The sequence below is a fragment of the Chiloscyllium plagiosum genome, chromosome 3, assembly GCF_004010195.1.
Source record: "Chiloscyllium plagiosum isolate BGI_BamShark_2017 chromosome 3, ASM401019v2, whole genome shotgun sequence".
NCBI classification, from domain to species: domain Eukaryota; kingdom Metazoa; phylum Chordata; class Chondrichthyes; order Orectolobiformes; family Hemiscylliidae; genus Chiloscyllium; species Chiloscyllium plagiosum.
In genome coordinates, this window is record NC_057712.1 from 96,292,104 (window position 1) to 96,306,147 (window position 14,044).

At 40.3% G+C, this 14,044-nt stretch overlaps 1 protein-coding gene across 3 annotated transcripts in view; it reads left to right on the forward strand.

The window, feature by feature from the left end:
- mdn1 (midasin AAA ATPase 1) overlaps nucleotides 1-14,044 on the forward strand; it is a 190,443-nt gene that overhangs the window by 142,179 nt on the left and 34,220 nt on the right. For all 3 annotated transcript variants that reach the window (XM_043686689.1, XM_043686697.1, XM_043686702.1), the window contains exons 73-79: nucleotides 2,505-2,685; nucleotides 3,918-4,083; nucleotides 8,845-8,991; nucleotides 9,686-9,812; nucleotides 11,000-11,105; nucleotides 12,324-12,439; nucleotides 12,666-13,163. In XM_043686689.1, the coding sequence (XP_043542624.1) occupies nucleotides 2,505-2,685; nucleotides 3,918-4,083; nucleotides 8,845-8,991; nucleotides 9,686-9,812; nucleotides 11,000-11,105; nucleotides 12,324-12,439; nucleotides 12,666-13,163 (1,341 nt within the window). The remainder of the gene's footprint in view (nucleotides 1-2,504; nucleotides 2,686-3,917; nucleotides 4,084-8,844; nucleotides 8,992-9,685; nucleotides 9,813-10,999; nucleotides 11,106-12,323; nucleotides 12,440-12,665; nucleotides 13,164-14,044) is intronic.

Genomic DNA, 14,044 nt, shown 5'->3' on the forward strand with positions numbered 1-14,044 from the left:
TTCACGTCTCTTGAATTCAATCCCTCTGCTAATGAACGCTAATACACCATAGGCCTTCTTACAAGCTCTATCCACCTGAGTGGCAACTTTCAAAGATCTATGAACATAGACTCCAAGATCCCTCTGCTCCTCCACCTTACTAAGGTGGAACCCTACCGTTAACCCTGTATTCCGCATTCTTGTTTGTCTTTCCAAAATGGACAACCTCACACTTGGCAGGGTTGAACTCCATCTGCCACTCCTCAGCCCAGCTCTGCATCATATCCAAGTCCCTGTGCGGCCGACAAGAGCCCTCCTCACTATCCACAACTCCACCAATCTTCGTATTGTCTGCAAATTTACTGACCCACCCTTCGGCTCCCTCATCCAAGTCATTAATAAAAATTACGAACAGCAGAGGACCCAGAACTGATCCCTGCGGGACTCCACTTGTAACTGGGCTCCAGGCTGAATATTTACCATCTACCACCACTCTCTGACTTCGACCGGTTAGCCAGTTTTCTATCCCACTGGCCAAATTTCCCTCTATCCCATGCCTCCTGACTTTCCGCATGAGCCTACCATGGGGAACCTTATCAAATGCCTTACTAAAATCCATGTACACTACATCCACTGCTCTACCCTCATCCACATGCTTGGTCAAAAGCATGTTCTGCCTGTATGCATCATATTTCTAACATGCAATGAACCTCCTTATGTGATGGCATTGAAATCTGACTGGATTCAGTACATTCAACATATTTCTGTTGAAGTTGTTTCTGCCTGTGAGGCAGTTATAGTCTTTTAAACTAATACAGTTAGTCCATTATTACCATATACTTGCTGAACATCCAGGAAAGTCAAACGCTCAATTTTTTTATTCTCACTTCCTCAGTAGACCACTAGGTGCGAAAGTTTTTTTTATATAAAGGTGAAATACGTCATGCAGCTCAGTAATAGAGATCAGTTCCGTTGTGTAAAAAAGCACATGACTAAAGGGACTCTTGTGACACTCTGGTAGTGTTCAGATTGCTGGGCCAGGGCATCCACTTTTTCAGGTCAGTGTATCATAACCTGTCGGAACTGGTGAATTTCCATTTTAAAAAAGAAGTACATGACCTATAATCATCAGAGTTGACAACTCCACAACCTAGGAGTGTGGCCATTGGAGGAAAATAAGAATTTGCATTGTTCCACAACATAAAGCTATTAAATATGTCTTTTCTTCAGAAAACACCTGAGGGATGACCAAATGAAGATGAGTAAAGACAGGATAGGCATAGAAAAAATGTTTGTGTGTGGGAGAATGCCAAACCAGGGCCATAAATATAACACAAAAACAGAATTTGCTGGTAACTCTCAGCAGGTCTGGTAACATCTGTGGGAAGGAAGAAAGCAGCAGATCTGTTAAGTTTCGCCAGCAATTTCTGTTTCAGATCTCCAGCATCCATGGTTCTTTGTTTCATTTTAGATCATTAAACGTAAGGTTATGAAGTTTAGGAGAAACTTGTATGTGAACAGTGATTACCGTTTAGTGCATGGTACCAAAAGGAATAGCTGGGGTAGATCGCATAGGTATGTTCAAAGGAAGGCTAAATTAACAGAAAAGATATAGAGGGATTGTTATGCTGAAGTTTGACAATGCAAAGCATAAACACTGACGTGGACCAGTTGAGCTCATCGTCCGGTTTCTGCGTTGTATGTTCTATATGATCTTGACTAATGATTTTTGGCATTCTGCTGTGGTATCCGGCAGCTACCACCATAACTGCTAAAGAAATAAAGCCCCATTATGGTACAGGTGGCAAAATATTTATTAGCACAATTCTCCATCAGAGTTTCCACTCTCCAGCAACATTTAAAGGTCCTTCGGAGAGGAAAGTTGATGGTGTGAGCCACACTAGCTAGATACTTGGGCACCTTCTCAGGTGGAAACTTGTGCAGGTCCTTCAGGTTGAATATAAAAATAAATAGCCAACTACTTCAAACAAATAGTTGAACATGAATGACAGAGAGAGGGCCATGTTCAAAATTTCACTGGTGAATGGGTTGTTGTAGTATCAAACTTTGTTTGAAATTGCATTTATACAAATGAAAGGGATATTATTCAAACTGGGCAAACTTAAGCCACTTTATGTAGCTTTATTCTACACGCTTTGATGTTTTTGCCTCATTACATTAGATCAAATTGAAAATTGTTATGTTTTAAATTTTGATGTACAATCAGTTTTGAAGAAGATTTCCTGATTTTTCTCTGTAGAAATGGGTAGAGAAAATGCCTCTTTGATTTCAGTTCTAAAGAGTCTGGCATAAATTTTTACGATTCCTCTAGGTTTGGGACTCCCAGCAAAGAAGATCATCACATCCTTTAGTTTTATTTACCTACACTTTAGATGACCCTCGACTGCCTAAACCTGAGGGAATTCAAGCTGAAGTTATACATCTATTCCCATAATGCATACATTTAAGGCCTGATACTGTAGTTCAACACCAATGAGTTTGTAACTTACTTTGTGTATTCACAGAGCGCTGTTCAAGTTTATGAAGAAATTTGAAGCTGTACTCAACAATCCATGCTGTCCTGCATTAACAGAAATGAAAAGTTCTGGAAGCTTGGGTAATGATGACCAACAGAAACAAACCAAGCTGGAGAAGCTGAATTGTGTGCTCAGAAAGTTTTCTCGAGAGAAGTGTCATGTAACACAGGTACACATGTGGAAGTAGTTGCAGTAGCTTTTGTTGTACTACATATTGATCAACAATTCAGTACCAAGAAGCTATGACATAAATATTATTGAAATTTGGCTTTTTATTGAAATGACATAGAGTTCAAGAAATTGCAAGAATTTCAATCTTTGATTTGCAACAAATGTAAACTTTTTTTCCACTTGAACTCGTTACCTTTCTTAAATTTAAATGTAGAGTTTGTAGCCTATGTTGCTTAACAAAATTACAAATCTGTTACCTCCATGGTGCTTTTCATTTGCTCCTTTCAATTATTCCATGGATCACCTTAAAGAGACCAGTCCCAATGTAAGCTCTTGTCACTTTGAGTCTAAATGACTAGTTTTTAAGAAAGAGCATTGATTCAGCACTGGTGTGAAAGAATATTCTACTGCTAATGTATTGTCTTCTCCCATTTCAAAGCTGTGTGCAGCTCCCTAAAATGCCATCAACATTTGGTGAGCATTCCATGTTGTGTTTTATGAAGAAATACTGATTTATCCCCATCAGAGTCTTCCCTTAAATGCATTCCAGAGGTCTCAGATCTTGCTAGTCCATTTTTAATTTCTTCCCCCCATTGTGTTGAAGTGTACAAGTTTTTTGTTGGGATTTGAGAGTATGAACACAAGTCTTGCTGCCTATATCATTTGTCTGAGATGTTATTACAGACCTTCAGATGTAATAAATGCCTGTGGCATATCTGTAGCTCCCCACCCCCATTCCATATGAGGATAATTTCCTCTAGTCCAGTAGTTTCCATTGGTGTTGTGCCTGCTTTTGCTACCTGAAAGTTGGTGGCAATGCTATGGCCTATATATTCTTTCACTCTGCTTTCTTCTTTTAATGAAAATATTAAGTTGTTTGTTGGTTTGCAATAGCACAAGAATTTAAATGACTGAAACTTTGATGCACAGCATGAGATGCTGTCACAATAAGACCACCTTGCTATTAAAGCAGTGAGTATGTAGGATTTATATTTGGTCGTTGTATGGAATTCTGAAGCTGGATTTTGAAACGCTGTTTTTAATGGTCCTCCTTATTACTAACGCAGCTACAGTTAAACGTGTCTGTGAGAGCTAGAAACTGTAGCATATGTAACACTCTTTTCTCTTCTGGGGGCAAAAGTAAGCAACAGTCCAGTTCTTTATTCAGTCAGTGCATTATTTAAATTTTTACAGTAAGTTTTCACAATTTTTAACCATCATCACATGCAGTTGCAGGTATTTTCTCCTGACATTGGAAAAGATGATGCTTCAGGTGAAGGGAGTTCTCTTCAGAGCCGTCTCCCAGCACTTGGTAAACGGATGAGGAAAATGTGCCTGAAGCTTATGATGACAAATTCTCTTCCCAGTTTTGTAGAAAACCTGGATCAATTTACAGGTATCCAAAGGATATGCAGATAAGGTTCCCAGCATTTAGTGAACGTGAATTCACTTTAGTCTGAATATAGTTCTAATGTAAACACCCAATAATAAAAAGAAACAAATGTTTAGTTGTTGAAACTTGTTTTTAAGAAGGAAAAAAGGCATTGAATAAGGAAATGATAAGGCACAAAACCGAGCAGTGATTGTAATGTAGAGGAAATGGCTTCCAGGGGGTTATGTGTCTTTAATTTTATTATGATTTTATATCCACCTCCACTTCAGTGGAATCAAAGTGCAGGGAAGAACCAAATTTTTCAGAAACATGAGTAAATGTTTGATCTGTGAAAGTTTCTGAAGAGAGTTGGTACCAACATGTTTAACAGCACAGTAATGCTTTAGCCTTTTGATAATTTCATGAATATGCCAAACTCAGACATCTTAATCTATGGATCTCTGTCCTGTAGTCTTTTAAGTACCACACATTTCCCAAATAAAGCAGGTTAAGGTGGATGCTAAAAATCTGAAATCAAAATACAAAGCAATTTTGCCAGCATTGAACAGGTCAGGCAGCATCAAGTGACAATATTAAAATATCAGGATCACTTCCTTCTGAGGAGGGTAGCAAGAGCCTAGAGGCTTTGCTGCTCCACACACCATCTCAAGAAAGTGTCCAGTCAGACTTGAGTTTTGTCATTGCTTTCCCCCCTCCTCTCCTTGGCCAAGACAGGTGCAGGATGTAGTGGGCACTGGCTCTGCCTGAAGCAATTGCAGCCAATCACTGAGACAGGATGTTTAACAGGTCCACCTGAGTTCATTGGGACTTTGTCTCAGTTGTGTCCTTAAATTTTAGGTCCTCTGTCTCTCGCCTCATATTTCCTCCGTACCACTTGACAAACCAAGCCTCCAACCCTCATTCTTTCACCCTTACACCTATATTCTGACTCACCCAATATTCATAGGAGTCATGTTCAGATGAAATTTAATAAAGGCCAAAATATCAATTTGCAGCCTTTACGAAATATATTTTTAAAGTCTCATTTGTGAAAGCCTAAACTCTTAAATCCTCTCAAGTATATAATTCTTCTTCAAAGTTTGTGCGAAGATTTGTACCTCGGGTGCTCGTTGTTGTGGTTCTGTTCGCCGAGCTGGAAGTTTTTGTTGCAAACGTTTCGTCCCCTGGCTAGGTGACATCATCAGTGCTTGGGAGCCTCCTGCGAAGCGCTTCTTTGATGTTTCCTCCGGTGTTTATAGTGGTCTGTCCCTGCCGCTTCCGGTTGTCAGTTTCAGCTGTCCGCTGTAGTGGTTGGTATATTGGGTCCAGGTCGATGTGTTTGTTGATGGAGTTTGTAGATGAATGCCTAGAGGCATGGCACTCATCCATTGCAACAAAAACTTCCACCTCGGCGAACAGAACCACAACATATAATTCTTCTGTTAAAAAGACAGGATTTTTTTTATTCATAACCCTAAAACAGCTCATCCTTTAAATACCTCCAAGTGTCCCATTAAACTACAAACCTAGTTCCCCACCCCTGTGGAAAGCAGCCAAACATTAGTAATAATATAACCATAACCCCTGGATAAATGTCACCGAATAGCTTTTGCAAGAGTAGAGATTTTTCAACTTTCTCTAACATAGGCAATCTTTTTCTCTCCATTTGTGAAAGTGGTTTGGATGAAAATAACTTCTCAGCTTGAGAATTCCACAGACCTCGTTTGCCTTTCACAAGCATCTGTGACTACTTTAAAATTCTGTGGTCCCTAAATGCAGGTCCAGGCCCTTGCTATAGTGAAATTGGGGTCATAGAGATGTACAGCACGGAAACAAACCCTTCAGTCCAACCCGTCCATGCCGACCAGATATCCCAACCCAATCTAGTCCCACCTGCCAGCATCCAGCCCATATCCCTCTAAACCCTTCCTATTCACTTACCCATCCAGATGCCTTTAAAATGTTGTAATTGTACCAGCCTCCACCACTTCGTCTGGCAGCCCATTCCACACATGTACCACCCTTTGCATGAAAACGTTGCCCCTTTCACCCTAAACCTATGCCCTCTAGTTCTGGACTCGCTCCTCAGGGAAAAGACTTTGCCTATTTACCCTATCCATGCCCCTCATGATTTTATAAACCTCTAGAAGGTCACTCCTCCGCCTCTGACGCTCCAGGGAAAACAGCCCCAGCCTGTTCAGCCTCTCCCTATAGCTCAAATCCTCCAACCCTGGCAACATCCTTGTAAATCTTTTCTGAACCCTTTCAAGTTTCACAACATCTTCCCGATAGGCAGGAGACCAGAATTGCATGCAGTATTCCAAAAGTGGCTTAACCAATGTCCTGTACAGCCACAACATGACCTCTCAACTCTTGTACTCTATACTCTGACCAATAAAGGAAAGCATACCAAATGCCTTCTTCGCTATCGTATCTACCTGCGATTCCACTTTCAAGGAGCTATGAACCTGCTCTCCAAGGTCTCTTTGTTCAGCAATACTCCCTAGGACCTTACCATTAAGTGTATAAGTCCTACTAAGATTTGCTTTCCCAAAATGCAGCACCTCTCATTTATCTGAATTAAACTCCATCTGCCACTCCTCAGCCCACTGGCTCATCTGATCAAGATCCTGTTGTAATTGAGGTAACCTTCTTTGCTGTCCATTACACCTCCAATTTTGTGTCATCTGCAAACTTACTAACTGTACCTCTTATACTCACATCCAAATCATTTATATAAATGACGAAAAGTAGTGGACCCAACACCAATCCTTGTGGCACTCCACTGGTCACAGGCCTCCAGTCTGAAAAACAATCCTCCACCACCATCCTGTCTTTTACCTTTGAGCCAGTTCTGTAATCAAATGGCTAGTTCTCCCTGTATTCCATGAGATCTAACCTTGCTCACCAGTCTCCCATGGGGAACCTTGTCAGACACTTTACTGAAGTCCATATACATCACGTCTACTGCTCTGCCCTCATCAATCCTCTTTGTTACTTCTTCTAAAAGCTCAATCAAGTTTGTAAGACATGATTTCTCACACACAAAGCCATGTTGACTATCCCTAATCAGTCCTTGTCTTTCCAAATACATGTCCATCCTGTCCTTTGGGATTCCCTCCAAAAACTTGTCCACCACCGAGGTCAGGCTCACCGGTCTATAGTTCCCTGGCTTGTCCTTACTACATTTCTTCAACAGTGGCACAACGTTAGCCAACCTCCAGTCTTCCAGCACCTCACCTGTGACTATCGATGATACAAATATCTCAGCAAGAGGCCCAGCAATCACTTCCCTCGCTTCCCACAGAGTTCTCGGGTACACCTGATCAGGTCCTGGGGATTTATCAGCTTTTGTGTTTCAAGACATCCAGCACTTCCTCCTTTGTAATATGGACATGTTTCAAGATGTCACCATCTATTTCCCTACATTCTATATCTTCCCTGTCCTTCTCCACAGTAAATACTGATGCAAAATACTTGTTTAGTATCTCCCCCATCTCTTGCAGCTCCACGCAAAGGCCGCCTTGCTGATCTTTGAGGGGCCCTATTCTCTCACTAGTTATCCTGTTGTCTTTATTGTATTTGTAAAAATCCTCTGGATTCTGCTTAATTCTATTTGCCAAAGCTATCTCATGTCCCCTTTTTGCCCTCCTGATTTCCCTTTTAAATGTACTTCTACTGCTTTTATACTCTTCTAAGGATTCACTCAATCTATCCTGTCAAAACCTGATGCATGTTTCCTTCTTTTTCTTAACCAAACCCTCAATTTCTTTAATCATCTAACATTCTCTTTACCTACCAGCCTTCCCTTTCACCCTAACGGGAATGTACTGTCTCTGGATTCTCGTTATCTCATTTCTGAAGGCTTCTCATTTTCCAGCCATCCCTTTACCTGCGAGCATCTGCCCGCAATCAGCTTTTGAAAGTTGTTGCCTGATACCATCAAAATTAGCCTTTCTCCAATTTAGAACTTGAACTTTGAGACACCCTTGATCCTGGCACCAGGGAAGCAACACACCATTCTGATTTTTCGCTGCTCGCCACAGAAACGTCTGTCTGTGCCTCGGACTAGAGTGTCCCCTAACACAATCAATCTCTTGGGACCCGACATACCTCTCCTTGCATTAGAGCTAGTCTCAATGCCAGAAACTTAGCAGTTCTTGTTACATTCCCCTAAGAATCCATCACCCCCTATGTTTTCCAAAACGGCATACTTGTTTGAAATGGGGATAGCCACAGAAGACTCCTGCACTACCTGCCTACCTGGCTTTTTCTGAATTAATCGTGAATTTGGCCAAGTTTGGGTTTTTCTGGTGCAAACCACGCATTGTTCCTTTTAACTACCAAACATGACATACATCAGAAATGGGGGCTGGACTTCCCAATCAGGTTCTCATTCACCATTTATAAAGGTCCACACAGTTTCTATCATTATTTGAGAATTCGGCCCACTAATCCTACTTTTCTTTTTCTCTCTCACATGCAAAATGTTCATTTGAGAAAATAAAACTCTGAAGTTTTGAGGGTTCCTCATTGTACATGTTTGTTGGCAGTATATTGAATAGCTTGTGTATACTTTTTTCTATTTTTGGCTGCATTAACAGTATGAATAGGTAAATATGGTAATTTCAACTACGAAGTATTTGATACTATGAGCATTTCTTAACAGTGGATATCTGCCAGTGATGAAATTAGGGGAATCTTAAGGTGTCTGTATTATTTTAACGACTGATAACCCTATGGCTTTACTAGGAAGGCTTATGAGCTTTGTCTTGGTTCTGGTAGGTAATGTCGTCACTACCGTACGAGACCTCCAAACTCTTACTGTTGACCAAACGGCTGATAAGGACAAGCAGCGATCAGAAGTCAAACATATTCTGATGCAGAAGCAAAGGGCCTTGGCAGATCTCTTTAAACACCTCACTGAAATTGGTAAGCTTTGAGCACTATTATTTAATGTAGAAGTTTTGTACAGATTCTCCAGGATTGTTGGTGGTGTTTAGTTTTATTTTGTTATTTTCCTCTGGACTGGAGCTGAACATTTACAAGCATCTGATGACTTTCCCTTAAACCATGGCATCAGGATTTGTACCACTGAAACTGTGGCCATAAATCAATAGCACATTGAAATACAAATAGTTAGAATATGTTAACTATGTAACAAGTTTTGTTTCTAACAATGTGCCTCCGTACCATAAAGGCTGCGTATTAAATGCATGGGGTAGCTAATGGCTGGTTTACAAATGAAACGGAATTTGATGTCAGATAACATCAGTATGACTTCACCTTCTGAATTCAATCCATCTTGTAATTCTAGGTGTGTTGGTTTTTTTTTAAAATGTAAGGCCTGATTGATTAAAAGCTGTCCCCACTTTAGAAAAGAAACTAGTCAAGAACTTGAGCATGGACTGTATCAAGTTGCTTTATTGCCATTGAGACCTTGCTTCACTGACCGGTTGCTCCAGTGTGTTACTGGTTCTGATGAGATGTTCTGAGAGGCTTTGTGAGGAAGAGACACTTGAGAGTTGGCCTGGAGTTCTTCACACTCCAGGAAGCTACAAATAGTAAACTTTGGACACAGAATTCTGAAATACAGTGCATTGTACTTCCTGCCTTCTGCTTTCAGGTCTGTCTTACCGTAAAGGACTAGCTTGGTCTCGAACAAATGATCCTCAGGATATATTTTGCCTGCATCCACTTGACGTGAAGACAGCTGTAAATCTGATTGGCAGTAGTGATGAGCTGGATAACATGTAAGCTGCCAATAGTTCCTGGCGAAATTTAAAATGAGGATATGATCTTTAATTTTGTTAATTGTACAAAAATTGTTTATGGGAAATGGTAGGAGGAGATGAGCACCAATCTGCAGTTCTTTGTGTTGCTGGGATGTGGACATGTCCTTAACTCTAAGTAGTCTTTAACTAGTTTGTAACAGCTGCTATATGCCGTTGATATAGTTAGGGCGTGAGTGAGTGGGTGGAGAAATTGACAAAACTGACCATACGTGATGCATTTCTGTCTTTGTGGCTGTAAAAGGACTTCTTTTCTTGTAGCTCTGGGAGTAGGTCCGTCTTGACTGCAGGAAATGCCAAAGTTCTCAACTGCAGAAAGATGTGAAATGTTGCTTTTGGATTAAATTGTAGATAATATTGTCAGGAAATCTAGTTTTCTGACTGAGAGTTTTTCTTAATTAGAAAATAAAATGAAATAAACTGCAAGGGTATGCTTATCTCTCTCTCTGTCTCTGTGTCTCTTTCTCTGTCTCTGTGTCTCTTTCTCTCTCTCTGTCGTCTGTCTCTGTCTCTCTCTGTCTGTCTCTCTCTCTCTCTCTCTCTGTGTGTCTGTCTCTGTCTGTGTGTGTCTCTCTCTTCTCTCTCTCTCTCTCTTTCTCTCTCTCTTTCTCTGTCTGTCTGTCTGTCACTCTCTCTCTCTCACTCTGTCTGTCTGTGTCTCTGTCTGTCTCACTCTCTGTCTCTGGCAAGTAACTGAGCTCTCTGGCTGGGCAGTGAAACCGCTCCAGCAATTGCATAAGGTCCTTTTCAACTTGCCACCATTTCAGGCTCTCGTGTGGTCTATGAACAGCCACTTAAGAGCCTCCACTCATCATTCAATGGTCCAGTTTACTTTCTTGTGTCTGGTAATGTTTATCTTATAACAGTGCTTATTTTGCTATTAAGAATGAAAATTTAAAAATTAGTATTTTCCTCCGTGAGTTTCTCATGACCATTTTTTTCCCTTCCCCAATCATTGAATGGGAAGAATTGTAATTCTAAACAGATGTGGCAGGTAATATCTTCACAACTAGTGCTAGAAAGTAATTAAAAACACGAACACTGAGTAAAACAATTCTTCGATAATGCAGATTACTTTTTTGTTTAAAAGGTCTGTGTTCTGTGTAATCCTGTGATATGTTTGGAGTTAACATTTGTTAATGTTGCAGGTTGCTTGCTGAAATTTCTGCTGCATGGGAAGGCTGTCAGAAGTTTTTCTATCAGTCTCTTGCACGTCGTGCTGCCCTCCAGGTAGCCATGCGCACTCCTGCCAAGGTAATGACTCTGAGCATCAATGGACAGAATTTCAACCTAGCTGTCTTTGACTACAGGAAGCTCCATTTTTCTTTAGTTGATCGGGGTTGGTGTCGAGCCACTCAGTAATTATATTGTCATGTTAGCACCTGGATAGGTATATTCATGTCCGTGCAGTGTCAAACAGGAAATATTGCCAAAAAATGGCGAAGGCTATTGGCTAAATTTACTAAATTACAAAAGTATGATTGCACTGTACTGCTTGAAAGTTATGGGAATGAATAGGTCCTTAAAAGCAACGATTGTAGTGTTCTAATCTCTCTGCAACTGTACTAGCAACCCAGAAGTTGTGAGGTCAAATCTCAATTTAGCAAGCTGCATAATTGAAATGTTGAGGGTGGAGCAAGAACAAAAACAACAAAAGTGGCCGAGTTATTTTTCTTTAAAACAAAAACTGGTTTGTTTAAGGAGGGAAACCTCCCACGTCAAAAACAACCACTTAATAATGTCATCTCATTTTCTAGCGCTTGGCCCATTGCTATTAGCCTACTCCTGATCGTAATTCATAAGTTGGTTAATTTTAGGGCAACAAGGAATGAACAATAAATCCTGCTTTAACATTATCATCCACATCCTTGAATATAGCTTTTTTTCAAAGTTTCTTTCTCAAAATCTCAATCTACGATGCTGGCTTCAGTTCTTGGGATCCATTGTATAATTTGTCATGTCTATAACAGTTAAGAAGAATGGAAATGATTTGTAGCAGGATTAGAGATTATTTGTAAGATTTAAATCACTGCACAGCAAACACTGAATCTAACTGCTTTGGAGAGGAGTAGGGTTCAGAATGTAGGCGATGTGATCCAATTTTTAAAGTAATGGGTGTCAGGTTGAGGAAATTTGTACATCAAACAGTAAATAAAAACAGGTCTAGGCATTTAATTATTGGCCATGAACAGAATTCTTCTTGAAAGCAAACCTTATTGAAACTGAGTTGAAGACTTGAATAAATTGCCACATTAGTAAATAGACACTGGTGTTGTGCGATGTATTCATTAATAATTGGACTGGATCCTAATGAATTGAATGAGAAATAATGTGTTCAGAAAAATACGGAAATAATCAGATTCTCCAGAACAACAGATAAAGCTCAATCTTAGTTAAATCCATTGCCGAGAGACTTCCCTGTTTTGTCACATTTCATCTTCTATTTTCATAATGTTTGCTTGGCTTTTGTAGGAACTTAGCCTGGGTAACATTGAACGTTGTCAAGGGTTTACAGCTCATCTGATGAAACTTTTGGTCAAACAAAGGCAGTGCCTAACTGGACTGACAGAGCAGTGGGTCAGCTTGAGGTATGTTGTGTGACTCTGCACTTCAAATGTTTTAATTACTTAATTTTTGTTCAATAAAAATATAATTTTCCAATTGTTCATTTTTTTTTTAATGTAGCCCCAGATAATAACTTCGTTTAGCAAGTTATTAACTTAAGAATTGTATTGTCATAACATCTGTTTAAAAAAAAAGTAGGCAAATTATGGACAATTCAAATTGTGATTTAAATCCCTTCTCATTTATTAGACATCTGATTAAAAGTCTACACGAGATTCAGAAAAGGCTGGCAGATTTCAAGGATCATGATGTGGCACTTCCACCACAGACTGATATCAAACTTTGGATGGACCAACTGCGCACCCTGTCTATGAAGTTTATGGTAGCCTTGGAGCAACTTTTGTGGTTCTTGCAATGCTGTCCAAGAGAGAAGCCTCTTGAAACATTTGATGAGCTGCAGGACAAACCCACTAGTACTACGCAGGTGGTTAGCAACAAAGCAGACTCAGGAAATGCAGAAATGGCAGCAGCGTCATCATTACCTGAGGATTTTGTCCAGCCCCATTTGAGGTTCCCCACACCCTTGGTTGAAGATTGCTTGCCCAGTGCTTGTAAAATGCGGCAAGGAGATCCCGCATGGCAACAGGTGACTCAACAAGTGGCAAACATGTTGAAGGAAGTTAAGGCAGTAAAGGCACAAATGGATGAAATGAGTCAGCAAACCAGCAAGACCTCACTGTATTCATGGTAAATCTTTCTGTAATTTAAAAACAATGATGTTGGTTGCACTGTAATTGTAGGTACTATATATAAAATCAACTGTGTCTCAGTAGATGGTACACTTGCCACTGAGTTGGAATGTTCTGGATTCAAAATCCACTCCAGGCACCCGTGCAAAAAAAATTAAGGAGGAAACTCCAGTGCAGTAGTGAAAGAATGCTGTAGTGTCATGTGTCTTTTGGATGACATATTGAACCAAGGCCACCATCTGCACTTTGGAAGGAGAAACAGGATGAGAGAGTATTTAATGAATGGCAAGACCTGGGTTGCTTAGAGGATCAGATCTTGTGGTAATTATTCACAGATCCCTGAAGTCAGCAGAGCACATGCATAAGATAATTAAGAAGGTATATAGTACAAGAGCGAGGAGATAATATTGGAGTTGTACAGAGCGACTGGATTACTATGTGCAGTTTTGGTCACCTTACTATAGGAAAGATGTGATAGCAATAGAAGGGGTACAGAGGAGGTTCACCAAGATTGTGTCCAGGATGGAGAAATAGAGTTATAATGAGAGACTAGATAGGCTTGGATTGTTCTCTTGAGAGCAGAGAAGAATGAGTTCAACATGATTAAGGTGTACAAGATTGAGGAGTACGGACAGGGTGAATAAAGAGCAGCTGTTCCCCATTGTTTGAGGGGTCAATATGAAACCGCAAAACTTTAGGATAAGGGGCAGTAGATTCAGAGGGGATTTGAGGAAAAAATGTTTTCACTCAGTAGGTGGTGGGTATCTGGAATGCACTGCAGGGAAGGTAATGGAGGCTGGAAACCTTACAAGCTTTAAAAAAATATTTGGATGAGTACTTCAAATATCATAACATTCAAGGACATGAGACAACTGCAGG